This window comes from Drosophila mauritiana, chromosome 2R (assembly GCF_004382145.1).
Source record: "Drosophila mauritiana strain mau12 chromosome 2R, ASM438214v1, whole genome shotgun sequence".
Taxonomy (NCBI): Eukaryota; Metazoa; Arthropoda; class Insecta; order Diptera; family Drosophilidae; genus Drosophila; species Drosophila mauritiana.
In genome coordinates this window covers 6,971,651-6,987,493 of record NC_046668.1, presented here as the reverse complement: position 1 = coordinate 6,987,493, position 15,843 = coordinate 6,971,651, and the positions used below count along the sequence as shown (strand labels likewise).

The following is a 15,843-nucleotide window of genomic DNA, read 5'->3' as shown; positions in this document are numbered from 1 at the left end:
AGAACTTCAATTGCGTTATAAATAATTAAATTGCGTTTACACATGGTAATTGGCAGACGCCTTGCGATGCCCGAGCATCAAGTATACGCACCATACTCTTTGAAACTTACTCCGCTAAGCATACATACTTTGGTGGCCAACTTGAGTTGGCTAAGAAGTTGGGTGAAGTTGGCCTTTCGGACCGCTTGATCCGTCTAAAATACCAACTCGGTAATTACGACTTGTTCGAGAAGAATGACGAGATTGAATTACGGAGTAAATGCATTAAGCGGTTGCCTCGAAATCTCTTACAAATTATTGCGCCCCTTTGGGAAATCGCCCCATTCGATTTGTTCGATTTTGCTTTGACGCTGAAAAATTAGCCGTCTCTGCTGGCAGAACCACAAAAATGAATAAAATGGAATCTTGTAAATGGCTGCGTGACCCGTCAGCCCATTAAAAAGGTCACCGACGCGGCGCCGAGTGACTGGGCCACTTTACCCCTACGCACGTGACCAGAAACCTTAAAAAAATGAATGAAACTGTGAAAATGAAAACCGCAGCACAGACAGCGGACAGCCAGTCGGAGGCCAGGTGGCAGTCCAGTCGCACAAAGCCATCAGCCTTTTGTGCATTTCATTTTCGGGCAGATAATGAAGTTAATTTCCCAAAGAGTCTGAGCCACAATGTTTGATGAAGGTGCTGGGATGATTACATTTAATATGATTTTCATGATTTCCATGACTTTCGCAGATTTACGCAGGTCGCACAGAAGTTTGCTCCCCTTCCGATTGGAAAACTTTTAAAACGCATTAAGCTCGCTGTAATCTGCAAGGACTCATGGCCCAAAAAGCCGGAAGCAAGCAAAGCACCCCCATCCCGGCACATCCTTGCACATTTGGGAAACGTATTCGAAGCTCCGACAGCGTTTGCATATTAATAATGCGAGGCTAATATTTGAGTTTGATTTCGGACCAGGTCCTAACGAGCTGCTCTGCTGCTCTCACTCCCTGCTCCCTCGCTTCTGATTTGGCACGTGCCACCTGCAGAGCTGGCCAGGTGAGGCCTGAAAGTTCATTTAATCACAGGTCGCTCATTAATTGCACCGCAAACATGGCTCATAACTGGCGCCCAACGGCTTGCCGGCACTAGCTCATTTGAATGGCTCTCACGTACCTGATGTTTTGCGGGATGATGTTTTGGGTACTGTTGACGTTTTTGGGAAAGGGTTGCCGCCAGCTAATGCCGCAAACAGCATGGCGATGACAGAACTATTGTAGGTGATGAGCTCTGGGGTTTTCAACTGGGCCTGATGATGGTGCACAACAGTTTAAAGTGATTTGGTATATCTGAAATTATGCTCGTGCTGACTAAAAATAGCGACTTTGTCGTTTTTGCCATAATTTCACTTAATTTTTATGAGTAAATTAAAAAGCTTAACAGGGTCCTTCTGCGTAGGGCTTTTAAGTGCGTAGGCTATACTCACTAGCGCACCCAGGCACCCACACAGGCAACGCCCACGCACGCTCGCTTATGGTTGCCTCATTTCCGAATCACCTTCTGCGGTCCTTTGGTTTGCGTGGCAGCAACGCTGCGTATGCGTGATTTGTGTGTCTTATCAATCACGTCTAATGGAATTTCCTCTGCCTCCACCAGCAGTCCTCGGCGCGACTGTGACTCTTGAGCCAGGACAAAGTTCCTTAATAATTTATAATAAGTTGGCCCAGCACGCGACCTTAAAATTGAAAAGTTTTGCAATGTCGTTCGCACGAATGACTTATGCGCCCATATAGCAAGACATTATCGATGTACTTTATGTATACGTATTGTTCTTCTTCAAACTTATGATTATGATTATGTAAACTCTAGACAGACTCCAAAATCAGGGCTGCGTAAGGCTCCAGCTTCAAGTTGCTCAGTGTGACGCTATCACTGGAATGAGGAGAGGGCAAAAGAAAAGTTAGCTGAGGACTTGTCTAAGGGATGGAAGAGGAGACTTACCCAACTGTGGCCTTGGCTTGCGGATTGAGCAGCTTGATTTTGTAGCTTCCAGTCGCATATATGGCACTGGCTACGTCTATTCCAGAGACACTGGTGTCCAGCACATTGGCAACCAGCACGTAGGTGGGCTCCCCGCTCAGATACCTCCTAATGGCCACCACATTGTCGCCCACATTCGCATATCGAGTGTCGCCAAACTGCAGAGTCTTGGATTTTCGTAGATCCACCAGCTGCTTGTACAAGCTCAAGTGGCTGGGACTCGTGGAATTCTCCGCCTTTGCATTTACGGTAACATAGTTTGGATTTATTGGCAGCCAGGTGGTGGCGTTAGTGGAGAACCCAGCGTTTGCCTCATCGCTCCACTGGAATGGAGTCCTGGCGGGATCGCGAGTGAACTGCTCGTAAATATCCGAGTTGGAATTGCAGGCCGCAGGATCCCGGCTGTCCTCCCAGCTGATGTCCAGGTCAGTCATTCCCAGTTCCTCTCCCTGGTAAGTGATGCTCACGCCGGGCAGGAACATCTGCAGCATATTCATCAAGTCGATGCGGTTTTCGCCGTAGCGACTACCCACTCTCCGCTGATCGTGATTACCCATCTGTAGATGAAAAATATTATGTTTAATTTTGAATAATATAAATAAAGAAGCCCTGGAGAATGTCCTGAATAACTCACCACCCAGTTTGCTGTCTGGCCAGCCGGCATTTGGCTCAACCAGCTATTGATTATCTTCACGAAGCCCGACGCATTGAGCTGAGTGTTGTTCTTGTCTCCATTGCCGCCAATAATAAACTGAAAGTTAAAGGGCATCTGAGCACCCTTGGTGGTACGATTGCCATAGAACTGCATCACATAGTCCAGGCCGGAATAGGTCTCCACCATGATAACTCGCGTGTCACCGCCGTGGATGCGCTGGTAATCGTCCATCAAAGTGCGCCACTGGAAAACCATCTCCACCGTTTCACGCAGATCCTGGGTGTAGATGTGCTTCAGATATGAGGAGTCATCCGGATCATCGGTGTAGCCACTCAACGGCTCGTCGGGATACCGACCATCAGCGTCTGGCAAGACCTCAAAGCACCACGGCACCGCGTCCATGCGGAATCCAGCCACACCTCGATCCAACCAGTAGGTAAGCACCCGCTTCATCTGGGCAACCACGGCGGGATTGCGGTAGTTGAGATCCGGCTGCTTAACGGCGAACTGGTGGAGATAGTATTGCTGGCGTTCATCGTTCCACTCCCAGGCGCTTCCGCGGAAGGCTTGGAGCCAGTTGGACGGTGGTTCCCGTTTCCCGGTAGTGGCATTCACGTAGCCATCGTGCCACATGTAATAGTCCTCATAGCCCTTCTCCCTCTTGACCGACTTCTGGAACCAGACGTTTTCATCGCTCGAGTGGTTCGGCACAAAGTCCAGGATGATCTTGATGTTCCGCTTTTTAGCCTCCGCGATCAGTTCATCGAAGTCGGCCAGGGTGCCGTACTCCGGCTGAATGTCGAAGAAGTCGGAAATATCGTATCCGAAGTCCGCCATGGGCGAACTGTAGATGGGCGAAAGCCAGGTGGCAGTTACTCCAATCTCCTTTAGGTAGTCCAACTTGGAGATGATACCCTGCAGGTCGCCAATGCCATCGCCATCGGAGTCCTTGTAGGAGCGCGGATAGATCTGATAGAATTGTGCCACCTGCCACCAATCTCGAGTGGTGTTCGTGGCCGTGGTCGCTCTCTCAAGGTCGAGCTCCACTGCCGCTGTTCTCCCAAGGGCGCAGAGGATCCCCAAAACGAGTATCGCTGTGATTAAGATTTTAAAACACGCCATGTCTGACTGACCAAATGAGCTGGTGGGATCCCGCTTTTATAGACGGCCCCCAGAGATTTTTCAACCGATAACAGCTCGAGTGCTTTGGATGACTTTATTGTGAGTATTTTATTATTAACTAGCATATGGTGGGAACTCATCGGTTGGTTAGATAGAGCCCCACTTGAGCCAGCCATAGATAAACCCCCAGCACGGGAAGAAAACGAGCTTCTCCGTTGGTGGCATAGCTATAATACGAGGAGGTGGTCTGCAGGACTAGCGAATCCTTGGCCTGCAGCTGCAGCGATGTGGAGTTCACAAGATCACTGAAAGCAAGGGAGATATAAAAAGTTGCTTATGCCATTGCTGAATTGACCTACCCCACTTTGACTTGAGATCGCTCTGTGACCACCACAACTTTGAGTTGAGGTGGCAAGTCGGGGAAACTCTGCAGCAGATTTATGGTTTCCACTCCGTCGTAAATGTTCAAAAGGGTCAAGTACGTTGAGTCACGCTCGAGATACCTGCGGAATTCAATTGTTATTGTCGAAGCTAGTGGAAATATTTTTATCTGTCACCGTTTAACGGCCAAAACTGCGTCGCTGAGGGCCTTCACTTCAGTTTCGCCGCGTTGAAGGGTCTGGGACTGCTTCCTTAACTGCCAGAGCTGTTTGAAGACGTTCAGGTGACTAAGGGGCTTCTGCCGCTCCAGCTCCACATTCACCTCCTTGTAATCCACGGCGATGGGCAGCCAGGTCTTGCTGGCGTTGCTGAACCCAGCGTCCTGGGCATCGGTCCACTGGAAGGGCGTTCGCTCCGGATCGCGGGAGTACTGCTCATAGATGCTGGGATTGGTGTTGCAGGCAGAGGGATCCACCGTGTCCTTCCACGAGATCCACACGTTGGTCATGCCCAGCTCCTCACCCTGGTAGGTGACACTGGCGCCGGGCAGCGTGGCAGTGAGCATGTTCAGCATGTCGACACGATCCTTGCCCAACCGGGAGCCCACTCTGGGCTGATCGTGGTTACCCAACTGGCAGAAAAGTCAATTAGTTTCAGATGGAATGTTTGTTGTCTCATGGACCACCTACCACCCAGTTGGCGGTGCGACCTTTGGGCATGTGCTGCAGCCACTTGAGCACTGTTCCCTCGTAGGCGTGCGCATTCGACGAGTTGGACAGCTCGCTTATCAGCAGAAAGTTGAACGGCAGCTGAGCACCCTCCGTCGTCGCATTGCCGTAGTACTGCATCACGATATCTATGGGTGAGTAGGTCTCGGCCATTAAGATGCGGTCCTCCCCGCCGTGCTCCCTCTGGAACGCATCCAGCACCGCTCGCCACGAGTACACCAGGTCAATGGTCTCCGGCTGATCCTTGGTGTAGATGTGCTGCAGATAGCCATAGTCCTCGGGGTCGTTGTCCCAGTCGTTGCGTGGCTCATCGCGGTACTGATTCTGATTATCCGGCGCTATTTCAAATACATGGGGCACTGCATCAATGCGAAAGCCGGACACGCCCTTGCTTAGCCAAAATCTCAACACGTTCTGCGATTAAAAAATATTAACATTATACAAACTATTTTACTTGCGATTTTTACTCACACTCATGGTCTCCCGGACCTTTGGATTCCGATAGTTTAGATCCGGTTGCTTCTTCACGAACTGGTGCAGGTAGAACTCCTGACGACCTTCGTGCCACTGCCAGGCGCTTCCCCGGAAAACGCTAATCCAATTGGAGGGCGGATGCCGATTGCCGTTTTCCATACGCCCAGGATGCCATACGTAGAAGTCCTTGAATTCCGGATCACGAGCCGCCGAGCGGCGGAACCACTCACATTCATCACTCGAATGGTTTGGCACAAAGTCCAGGATGATCTTGATGTCTAGCTTTTTGGCAACCTCCATAAGGTGTTCAAAGTCCGCCATTGTTCCGAAAATAGGAGCAATCTCAGTGAAGTTGGCTATATCGTAGCCAAAGTCAGCCATGGGTGAGGTGAAGATGGGCGATAGCCAAGTGGCCGTGATTCCCAGCTCCTTGAGGTAGGGAAGTTGCTCCGCGATGCCTGTCAAACACGTAAACTATATGTACTGATACATACTTAATAAACCGCTCTCCTCACCATTCAGATCACCCACGCCATCGCCGTTGCTGTCTTTAAATGACCTTGGGTAGATCTGATAGAAGGCCGCGGTCTGCCACCACTTGAGGTCACCACCATGTTCCCCGATGCCAACGAAGTCCGCATGGTAATTGGGATACGGTTGACCCAGAGTTGGGCAGTGTAACTGGAGGAGCACTGCCAAGAACGCTATCAGTCGGTATTTTATCATTGCGACAGCCTATATTTAATAAAGCGGTCTGATTAAAGCAGATCTGCCTTGGGCAGAAGACAAATGCGACTGGCGATCGAATGCAAACAGAATTATGCGAGGCTTTCCGTATTTAAATTTCAGAGAGTGCGGGAGAAAAGTGCATGGGCTTAGTTGTTGAGTAGTAATATCAAGTGAAAATATTGCATGTATTGCATAAGTGCATCGAGTGAAATTATTCGATAGATTATATATATATTGTATATATATATATTTGTATATATATATATTGTTGAACAAAAGTATTTTAAATAAGCTTTGAAATTTGTTAGGCCCCCTTTTGATTATATTCTACGCCCATGCAGAATATGCATGATTTTATTTATAAACTGCGCACCCGCTCGAGAGAAAAACGAGAGAACATCTTGTGAGCACATCAGCATCACTCTCAGTAGACAGTTATATGCGATCGCCGATTGCGGGAGAGGGGTACCTAGTACTTATCAGCGAAGAGGAACATAAACATATTGACTAAGAAAACATTTACAGTACCATAAAAACAAATATCTTGTCCGACCCCCAAGGCGTTTTGTGGCAAATCTCGCCCCAATAATCACCACATATAAAGTGATAGCATTTAGTACGTTTTTTAATAAACCGAATTTCCTAGTAACAATGGTTTTACAAGAAAGGTTGGAGCTTTCTTAGCGGTATTAAATTATCTACATATTAAAGTGACCCATTGCTACCCATTATTTGTGCTGATCGAGTGCTGTCACAGAGATTTTCAGAGCATTAATATAATCGTCACCAAAGGGGAGAGTTCATTTAAGGGAGTTCAATCATAATGCTTTTAAATGGTTTAATTCATCACGAGGGGAGTAAACTAAGCAGTTGTTGTGGAACGCAGCACAATGGCCTCGTGGGGCATGAGGGTGACGCTGCCGGCGGACACCTGGTCGCCGACCTTCTTGATGGACTTCTCGGTGACCAGGGCGTACTGGAACTTGGCAGGCAGGCTGCCAAACACATTGGACAGGTTCACATTCTCGATGGAGTCGAAGATGTTGAAGAGAGAGATGTAGACGAAGTCGCCGCTCAGGTGGCTGCAAAGAATGGCAATTGGAGAACGATTAATTAGTATTTTAATTGCGATTAGGATTTAAAAATCAACCGGAGAAAGCGTTGCTTATGTACAATTGGAAGAGAGCATAGTTCGTGAACTCACCGCTTGACGGCCAGGACGTAGTTGCTAACAGCCTTGACCTCGGCGGATCCTTCCTCAATGCTGGGCTCCTGGCGGAGCTGCTGCAGACGCTTGAACACGTTAAGGTGGCTCAAGGACACGCCGCGCTCGGTCTTCACGTTCCTCTGGCGATAATCCGTGGACACCGGCAGCCAGGTGCTCTCGCCAGTGGTGAATCCAGCCATCGTCTCATCCGACCAGTGCATCGGAGTGCGGGCTGGGTCGCGCGAGTTATCCATGTAGTTTTCCTCGTAGCCGTTGCAGGCTTGCGGATCCACGGTGTCCTTCCAGGACACATATCCGTCGAGCATGCCCAGCTCCTCACCCTGGTACGTGATGCTGCAGCCGGGCAGAGTGAGCAGCAGGATGTTGAAGAGGTCAACTCGATCGGCTCCGAATCGAGAGCCCACACGGTTCTTGTCATGGTTACCGATCTGTTTACGGGGGTTATTATGGGTTATTAGTCATGAAAACTTTAAATTGTAGTGGTCAACTAACTCCTAATCGCTAATTAACATACCACCCAGTTGGCGCTCTTGCCCTCGGGCATCAGATTAAGCCAGTTATTAATCAAGTACTCGTAGTGATAGGCATCGGAATCGTAGTGCAGATTGCTTATCAGCTGGAAGTTGAACGGTATCTGGGCTCCATCGGCGGTTTCGTTGCCATAGTAATGCATTACGATTTCAATGGGGGACCAGGTCTCCACCATCAAAATGCTATAAAGTATATAAGAGACATTACAACTAATCCCTTGTTTACGGGAAAGTCGAACACCCACCGCTCATCACCGCCATTGTCAGCCTGGAACTGCTCAAGAATTTGGCGCCATTCGTATCTGTTTATAAAGAAAGCTTAATTGAGTTTCTGGCCATATCCGTAACCATCCAAACTTACACCAAGTGCGGAGTCTCTGGCTGATCCACAGTGTAGATCTTGTGGGTGTATCCGTACTCATCTGGATCGTTGGTCCAATCGTTGCGGGGCTCATCCAGATAGTTTCCATTCTCGTCGGCCTCAATCTCAAAGGCGTGGTAGATGGCATCCACGCGGAAACCGTCGACTCCTTTTTCCAGCCAGAATCGCAGCACGTTGTTCATCTCCTCGCGCACCACGGGATTACGGAAGTTGAAGTCCGGCTGCTTCTTGTGGAATTGATGCAGGTAGTACTCCTGGCGACCCTCGTGCCACTCCCATGCGCTGCCACGGAAGACGCTCACCCAGTTGGTGGGCGGGCGACGGTTTCCGTCCTCATCGAGGAATCCCGGGTGCCAGATGTAGTAGTCCTTGTACTCCTCCTCGCCGGCAGCCGAACGAAGGAACCAGTCGCACTCATCACTGGAATGATTGGGCACGAAGTCGAGAATAATCTTGACACCCAGCTCCTTGGCGCGGGAGACCATATTCTCGAAGTCCTCCATCGTTCCGAAAAGAGGATCGACCGCCTTAAAATCGGAAATATCGTAGCCGAAGTCGGCCATCGGGGACTTTAGAAAAGGAGACAGCCAGGTGGCAGTCACACCGATCTCCTTGAGGTACTCTAGCTTCTCAGTCACTCCGTTTAAGTCTCCGATTCCATCTCCGTCACTGTCTTTGAAGGATCGCGGGTAGATCTGGTAAAAGGAAGCGGTCTTCCACCAGGGTGCCGCGGCATCGACGGCCAGAAGGCCAAGGCCCAAAAGCAGGAACAAGCTAGTCCAAGTGGTCATTGCTAACTGTAAGTGGTATGATTGGAATCGGTCTCTTATATACGGCGATAATCTACAGGTCTTATCGTTTCTAACTCTTCAGTGCGAAAGCCTGTATGGCCACCTGGGGAAAATATATGATGCGACCTTTGACTCCAAAATAGAAATGATGAGATGTTTTGTATAAGTTAGATGGAGTATTTTTCTCATTGATTCCGATAGTGATAATATCTGACCATACTATTGGGACTATAATTCAGTTATCTAGGTATGTTTTTTGGGTGCTTCACACTTAAAAACATGACTATCTCATAAGGCTATTGTTTGATCAATTTCCATTTATTTGATATTGACGGGTTTTCCCCAAGGATTCAATTACTGAACATAACTTATAATTTATTTGTTCAAGTAATGCAATTTAAAGTGTGTGATAAGATTTTAATGTGCTTTTAAGACTTGTGGCACTCTAACTGGCGACAGTGGTCTAAAGTCGACGAATATTAATCAAAATGTCTAGCAACATTAGCTTTATAATGACCTACACTCATTTAGTTCCAGTTATTGAATCATTCTAAACAAATCAGTTATCAGTTATCCTTGAACCCCCATTCTCTCATTATTTTTATTTTCCGAAAGACCCAAGTAGGCCAATAAATTACTCCCCCCTGCGAAATCCGAAAACCCAGTCCCCCGATAAGATATGGCTATGCAGTTGGATTCATTTACCAGCCAATCTGTCTCATGATCTCTATGCGTGAGCTGGCTAAAACAACCGTGAAATTGACTCCAATAAATTCCACAGCCTGCGTATCATGAGAACCCGTTCGTAGTGTCGTGCGATCGTAAATCTGCCAGCCCCTCGGAGGTAATCAGAAATAGTTTGCTATATGGTGGGCTTATCACCACCTTATCAATGGGAGCGGTATGCTTAAATAGAGGCATCTTATAATCCCTCTGGTCATTGGCAATCGATCGATTTAGTGGGAGCCATGTTCAAGTTGCTGGTGCTATCGTGCCTTTTGGCTTTGGCTCTACCTTCGCTGGCGGAGGTTGGCTGGTGGAAGACGGGTCAGTTCTACCAGATCTATCCCAGATCTTTCAAGGATAGCGATGGCGACGGCGTGGGAGATCTCATAGGTAAGTAGGCGGGTCGAAAGCGTACTACTTAGGCACTTATCTTACTTCACCCTTGCAATCAGGTATTACGCAACAGCTGCCTTACCTGAAGGAAATCGGAATCACAGCCACCTGGCTATCCCCGATCTTCACCTCGCCCATGGCTGATTTCGGCTACGATGTGGCTGATCTTAAAAGTATTGATCCCATATTCGGCACAATGGAGGATTTTGAGGCGCTGCTTGCGCGCGCCAAAGAGCTGGACATCAAAATCATTCTGGACTTTGTGCCGAACCACACTAGTGACGAGTGCGACTGGTTCATCCGATCGGCCGCTGGCGAGGAGGAGTACAAGGATTTCTATGTGTGGCACACCGGCAAGGTGGTCAACGGCATCCGCCAGCCACCCACCAACTGGCTCTCCGTGTTCCGAGGATCCATGTGGACCTGGAACGAGCAACGGCAGGCGTACTACCTCCACCAATTCCACGCCAAGCAGCCCGATCTAAACTACCGCAACCCCAAGGTTGTTGAAGCCATGAAGGATGTGCTGCGCTTCTGGCTGCGAAAGGGTGCTTACGGCTTCCGCATCGACGCTGTGCCTCATGTCTACGAAATTCCAGCTGATGCCGACGGCAACTGGCCCGATGAACCCCGGAACGAGGCAGTGAGCGATCCCGAGGATTACACCTACCTGCAGCACATCTACACCACCGATCAACCCGAGACCCTGGAGCTGGTTTACGCTTTCCGCGATGTGATCGAGGAAATAGACGCCGAGTTGGGTGGCGACGACCGTGTCCTGCTCACCGAGGCCTACTCTCCCCTGGAAGTGTTGATGCAGTACTATGGAAACGGCACCCACCTGGGCTCCCAGATCCCCTTCAATTTCGAGCTGCTGGCCAAGATCAGCTACAGCTCCGATGCCTACCACTACTCGGAGCTGATCCACAACTGGCTGGACAACATGCCAGAAGGTCAGGTGGCTAACTGGGTGTTCGGCAACCACGACCAGAGTCGCATTGGCTCCCGATTGGGCGCCGATCGCATCGACGCCTGCAACATGATCATCATGGGACTGCCCGGCGTGAGTGTGACCTACCAGGGCGAGGAGATGGGCATGACCGACGTTTGGATCAGCTGGGAGGACACCGTGGACCCTCAGGCCTGCCAATCAAACGAACAGGAGTTTGAGCGCCTCACTCGCGACCCAGTGCGCACTCCTTTCCAGTGGAGCGACGAGGTCAACGCCGGATTCTCCAACGCCTCGATCACCTGGCTGCCTGTGGCCAGCAACTACAAGTTGGTCAATGTGAAGAAGGAGCGTGGAATCGCCCTGAGCCACCTGAACGTCTACAAGCAGCTGCGAGCTCTCCGTGATGAGCCTACTTTGAAGCAGGGCGATGTCTCCGTAACAGCCATTGGTCCGAATGTGCTGGCCTTCAAGCGGTAAGCTGGAACAATCATATAATTTACCCAAAGACTAGATATTGACCGGGTTTCCTTATCAACAGATCCTTGGCGGGCTACAAGTCGTACATCACCCTCATCAACATCAACGATGATGTGGAGTCGATCAACTTGGACTCTGTCTTCACCTCCATAACCACGCAACTGCAATATGTGGTGGTGAATGATAAGAGTGTGCGTCGCAAGAAGTAAGGACTAGACACCTGAAAATATCTTTAACCATACAACACTAACCATTTTATCCTTTTAGCGACCTCACCTTTGCCAACTCCGTGCTGCTGTTGCCCAAGGAAGCAGTTGTGCTTAGCACAGTTTAAACTAATAATAGGTCCTTAATAAAGAATAACACAAAAATATTTGGATCGCTTAACTTCCTTAATAGGGTTAGACTACTTAACTAACTGCGCTTATCTTTACTATGGCCCCATGCCAACTTGTATAAGCACTGATTAGAAACAGACCCACTGGAAGTTTTGAATAATAGCCATTTAATTTATTGGCCAATTAGGCAATACTAAATTCGTACGATTACTATCGATCACGTTTATTCGCAGATTAATCCATAGCGATAGCCAAGCGACAGCGCAGGCCAAATGCCTATATCTTAAGTGGGTGTCTATAAAATCTAGATGTGGTAATTGGCACTCAAAGTTCGGTTTAATATATTTCTGGGAACACATATGTCGAAACAGGGCCTATCTTTATGAGGGACACCAGTGCCATTCGTACTGATTAACACGAACTAAACAAGTTAAGCCAACCAGCGTAGAACGACTGCTTCGTAGGGCATGAGAATGATTCTCTGTGACAGATCCGCTTTTTGCCTGTAATTCGTTTTAAGTATGTTAAAAGTATAGAAATCAAGAAAGTAGAGAAAACCTACCCCGGATAGTGTGTGGAGTAGGCAGTGGCCAGCACATACTCGTAGGTTTTGGGGGCCAGCCCATCGAGAATTTCCATACCGTTGCCCATGTTGACCAGGATTCGATACTCCTCGCTGATCTTGTTTGTGCTGTAGGATATCGGAGCTTAGGATCAGCTATAGAAGAGGATTTGCTTCACCTACCGAATGATCTGTAGAACCTGTTCCGTCACCGCTTCGTAGGAGAATCCTCCATCGTCTTTGAACGCAAGAAAGGCGGAACTGCTCTTAAGTGCTTGAAGACCCTTAAAGATGTTCAGGGAGGATCTGGAAACACCGCGTTCAGTCTGCACATTGTACCTTTGATATTCGGGGCTTAGAGGCAGCCAGGTGGACTCCCCATCAGAGAAGTCGGCATTCTTTCCAGCCGTCCACTGCATTGGGGTGCGCTCTCCGTCGCGATCCTCGCAAGAGTCGCCGGTGCACTCCACGTCCACGTTGGACATGCCGATTTCCTCGCCGTAGTAGGTGACCGAAGCACCTGGCAGGGCGTTTACAATCACATTTAGCAGATCCACTTTGTGAGCTCCCATTCGATCGGCCACTCGGTTGGTGTCGTGATTGCCAACAACCCAATTGGCCGTCTGGTGCTCCTTCCACATGGTATTCATCCAGTAGTCGATGGATCCCACAACATCCTTGGCGGTGGAATATCCACTGAGATACATCAACTGGAAGTTCATGGGCAGCTGGGTACCCTGATGGGTGCTGTTTCCGAAGTAAGCACTCAGTGTCTCCACGGAAGAATAGGCCTCGGCAAGAAGAACCCGTGAATCGCCTCCATTCTGTGCCCGATAGTTGTCCAAAAACTCACGCCACTCGTACATGAGATCCACTGTGGCCGGCTGGTCCTTGGTATAGATGTGATCGTGGTAGTCGTACGCGTTGGGGTCACTGCCCCAACCGCTAACCGGTTCATCCGGATAGGATCCGTCTGCATTGCGGTGCTCGTAAATGTGTGGAACTGCATCGATACGGAATCCATCAACACCGCGGTCCAGCCAAAACTTCAAGACATCCAGCATGTGCTCCCTGACCATTGGATTGGTAAAGTTTAGATCCGGCTGCTTCACCTGAAACTGGTGCAGGAAGTACTGCTGGCGCTTCTCGTTCCACGTCCACATGGGTCCGCTGAACACACTGACCCAGTTAGACGGAGGGTCTCTTGCACCAGTTTCCTCATTCAGCTTTCCATCGTCCCACACGTAGAAGTCGTCGTAGCCGTCTTCGCGATTCACGGACTTTTCAAACCACACGTTCTCGTCGCTCGAGTGGTTGGGTACAAAGTCGAGGATGATCTTAACGCCCAGCGACTTGGCCTCCACTATAAGGGCATCGAAATCGTCGAGAGTGCCGAAAATCGGATCGATGTCGTAGAAGTTGGAGATGTCGTAGCCGAAATCCGACATGGGCGAGGTAAAAATGGGCGACAGCCAGGTGGCCGTGATGCCTATTTCCTTCAGATAGCCCAATCTCGAAGTAATGCCTTTCAGGTCCCCGATGCCATCGCCATCGCTGTCCTGGAAGGAGCGCGGATATATCTGGTACAGCGAGGCGTTCTCCCACCAATCGATATCCGCAGCACCCTCCTGGGTGGTGGAAATTAGAAGGAGAGCCGCTAGCCCGAGATGTGCCCACTTTGGCATTTCGATAGCGTTTGAGTGGGGCAAACTCAATTTGCTAATACCAATTGCCATGTAGCGATTGAGCAGTCGATAAGGCACAATTGCACCGGCCAACTGGTAATCTATCAGTTTTATCGCATATTTGCTAGATTAAATAACAGCGGACTGGTCTTTCCCGCTCTCAATAGCTCTTTTTTTTTTGCTGGGCATTCCATTAGGCGGCGAAATGTCGTAAAAGTGCATTAAAGTACGTTTGTTAAAGATATAAATTAATGACTAGCCTGAGAATCACAAGCTGCATCAATATCTTTTGGTACTTTACTATTTGTATGCGGGGCATTTGTTGACGCACTACAAAATAAGCATTCCAAATTCAAATATTACATATATAGTATATATATATGGCTTGTAAAATTTATAAGATCTTACAAAAATATTTGTTTTATGAGGGAAAATAATCTTTTGAGTCGCATGGCCACAAGGCAATGGTATATTGGTTGAAATTGGCAAGACAGATAATAAATGGGTAATAAAGCTTTTGCTTTTTAGATTTATAATACCATTTAGGCTTTACCTTTACAATTCCACATCATTATGCTCCAGAGTTCACAAAAGATGAATACATAAATTGTATGTAGAATTCCTGATACTATTCTAGCCACGATTCAAAGGATGTTTTTGTATTTTCGTGATAAGCTTTTTTTGCCTGTACTTAAGCACTCATTAAACCACCAGTGGTTTCATATAATCAATACAATCAACAAATATATTTTAAGTTACCTATTAAGGTAGCTTACTGCACTAACGCAACCTAATGAAGCTAAGTGGACACCTGATCAGGAATATCCCTTGTAGGCTCAAAACCACTTCATATTACTTTTTAAATTCTTCTAAACGAATAAAGCATAAAGGATTTACATTACAAGTTACGCGTATAATCGATGAACTAAAGGTACAAGTTACAGCGGGTAAAATATGACATTTTTATAGAGTTAGATAAACGCAGGAAATACTTTCCTCGAAACGCTTATCATGTGGAGTCGACCTGCGCTGATACTGACAATAGTTTAGGCATTATTGCAACGATGATTATGTATTGTCACGCGATTAAAATGCCCCCAAAACTTCCACAAGGTTATCTTAAAACATTTCCACATCATTGTTAAGTGTTAATTAATCATGGTTTTCCAGCTGGTTGCTTGTTTGCTTGTAGTTGAAGGAGTAGGATTTGTCTGCGCTCTTATCAGGTGACTAATGTCCCACTTCAAAGGCCTACCATAACAAAAACAAGAGAGAACAGAAAAGACAGGTGCTTCGTCTATAGGATACCCATTACTCACAATGCAAAACCTTCGGTTTCAGACTGGATCCCAGCAGCGGAATGTAAAAGTTAGTTAATTTTATATTTACTTTAAATATATAGTCTGCTTCTAACCGTAAGAGGGCATGTGAAAATCTTTTGGAACTATCTCTAGATGTGTATGCTTTTCTAGAAGCAAAAGCTTTATTCTCAACTTGTTAGCTCTATATTTCTCATTATTCCGATATAATACATTATATAACCTCATAGGACCGGAAACGTTCGTGCTAATATATTTTCGCCGAACCTGTATACCCTCTTCCTATTACCGGTAACGGGTATACAAATAATTCCAGAAGATATTTGTCGCAAAAATCGGTATTTTTCCAGCA

At 47.9% G+C, this 15,843-nt stretch overlaps 5 protein-coding genes across 5 annotated transcripts; 1 reads left to right on the top strand and 4 right to left on the bottom strand.

Moving 5' to 3' along the window:
* Positions 1-1,788: 1,788 nt before the first annotated feature.
* LOC117137096 (maltase A3) lies at positions 1,789-3,815 on the bottom strand. The gene is made up of 3 exons (XM_033298381.1): positions 2,654-3,815; positions 1,981-2,576; positions 1,789-1,911 (listed from the first exon to the last, which is right to left on the bottom strand). The coding sequence occupies exons 1-3, from the start codon at positions 3,794-3,796 to the stop codon at positions 1,845-1,847; spliced, it is 1,806 nt and encodes a 601-aa protein (XP_033154272.1). The 5' UTR covers positions 3,797-3,815; the 3' UTR covers positions 1,789-1,844.
* A 56-nt stretch (positions 3,816-3,871) lies between these two features.
* Positions 3,872-6,180, bottom strand: LOC117137094 (maltase A3). The gene is made up of 6 exons (XM_033298380.1): positions 5,895-6,180; positions 5,377-5,837; positions 4,867-5,319; positions 4,354-4,808; positions 4,156-4,299; positions 3,872-4,101 (listed from the first exon to the last, which is right to left on the bottom strand). Exons 1-6 carry the CDS (start codon positions 6,103-6,105, stop codon positions 3,933-3,935), a joined length of 1,893 nt encoding a protein of 630 aa, XP_033154271.1. The 5' UTR covers positions 6,106-6,180; the 3' UTR covers positions 3,872-3,932.
* Positions 6,181-6,911: 731 nt separating this feature from the next.
* LOC117137098 (maltase A3) lies at positions 6,912-9,039 on the bottom strand. Its single transcript, XM_033298383.1, has 5 exons — positions 8,228-9,039; positions 8,112-8,168; positions 7,851-8,049; positions 7,313-7,764; positions 6,912-7,190 (listed from the first exon to the last, which is right to left on the bottom strand). The coding sequence occupies exons 1-5, from the start codon at positions 9,037-9,039 to the stop codon at positions 6,971-6,973; spliced, it is 1,740 nt and encodes a 579-aa protein (XP_033154274.1). The 3' UTR covers positions 6,912-6,970.
* A 945-nt stretch (positions 9,040-9,984) lies between these two features.
* Positions 9,985-11,960, top strand: LOC117137099 (maltase A3). Its single transcript, XM_033298385.1, has 4 exons — positions 9,985-10,155; positions 10,218-11,583; positions 11,649-11,792; positions 11,855-11,960. The coding sequence occupies exons 1-4, from the start codon at positions 10,008-10,010 to the stop codon at positions 11,919-11,921; spliced, it is 1,725 nt and encodes a 574-aa protein (XP_033154276.1). The 5' UTR covers positions 9,985-10,007; the 3' UTR covers positions 11,922-11,960.
* A 148-nt stretch (positions 11,961-12,108) lies between these two features.
* On the bottom strand, positions 12,109-14,239 carry LOC117137097 (maltase A2). The gene is made up of 3 exons (XM_033298382.1): positions 12,671-14,239; positions 12,488-12,616; positions 12,109-12,428 (listed from the first exon to the last, which is right to left on the bottom strand). Exons 1-3 carry the CDS (start codon positions 14,221-14,223, stop codon positions 12,356-12,358), a joined length of 1,755 nt encoding a protein of 584 aa, XP_033154273.1. The 5' UTR covers positions 14,224-14,239; the 3' UTR covers positions 12,109-12,355.
* Between the last annotated feature and the right edge of the window lie 1,604 nt (positions 14,240-15,843).

Excerpts from the sequence above, each read along its gene's own strand:
- LOC117137096 (XM_033298381.1), bottom strand. The coding sequence starts at position 3,796 with ATGGCGTGTTTTAAAATCTTAATCACAGCGATACTCGTTTTGGGGATC. Across the intron at positions 2,577-2,653 it reads GCCAGACAGCAAACTGGGTG|ATGGGTAATCACGATCAGCG; the intron begins GTGAGTTATTCA and ends TTTCATCTACAG. Across the intron at positions 1,912-1,980 it reads CAAGCCAAGGCCACAGTTGG|TGATAGCGTCACACTGAGCA; the intron begins GTAAGTCTCCTC and ends TCCTCATTCCAG.
- LOC117137094 (XM_033298380.1), bottom strand. The coding sequence starts at position 6,105 with ATGATAAAATACCGACTGATAGCGTTCTTGGCAGTGCTCCTCCAGTTA. Across the intron at positions 5,838-5,894 it reads TGGCGTGGGTGATCTGAATG|GCATCGCGGAGCAACTTCCC; the intron begins GTGAGGAGAGCG and ends CGTGTTTGACAG. Across the intron at positions 4,809-4,866 it reads GTCGCACCGCCAACTGGGTG|TTGGGTAACCACGATCAGCC; the intron begins GTAGGTGGTCCA and ends CTTTTCTGCCAG.
- LOC117137098 (XM_033298383.1), bottom strand. The coding sequence starts at position 9,039 with ATGACCACTTGGACTAGCTTGTTCCTGCTTTTGGGCCTTGGCCTTCTG. Across the intron at positions 8,169-8,227 it reads CCAGAGACTCCGCACTTGGT|ATACGAATGGCGCCAAATTC; the intron begins GTAAGTTTGGAT and ends CTTTATAAACAG. Across the intron at positions 7,191-7,312 it reads TACGTCCTGGCCGTCAAGCG|CCACCTGAGCGGCGACTTCG; the intron begins GTGAGTTCACGA and ends CATTCTTTGCAG.
- LOC117137099 (XM_033298385.1), top strand. The coding sequence starts at position 10,008 with ATGTTCAAGTTGCTGGTGCTATCGTGCCTTTTGGCTTTGGCTCTACCT. Across the intron at positions 10,156-10,217 it reads CGGCGTGGGAGATCTCATAG|GTATTACGCAACAGCTGCCT; the intron begins GTAAGTAGGCGG and ends CCTTGCAATCAG. Across the intron at positions 11,584-11,648 it reads AATGTGCTGGCCTTCAAGCG|ATCCTTGGCGGGCTACAAGT; the intron begins GTAAGCTGGAAC and ends CCTTATCAACAG.
- LOC117137097 (XM_033298382.1), bottom strand. The coding sequence starts at position 14,223 with ATGGCAATTGGTATTAGCAAATTGAGTTTGCCCCACTCAAACGCTATC. Across the intron at positions 12,617-12,670 it reads CAGGTTCTACAGATCATTCG|CACAAACAAGATCAGCGAGG; the intron begins GTAGGTGAAGCA and ends GATATCCTACAG. Across the intron at positions 12,429-12,487 it reads TACTCCACACACTATCCGGG|GCAAAAAGCGGATCTGTCAC; the intron begins GTAGGTTTTCTC and ends AACGAATTACAG.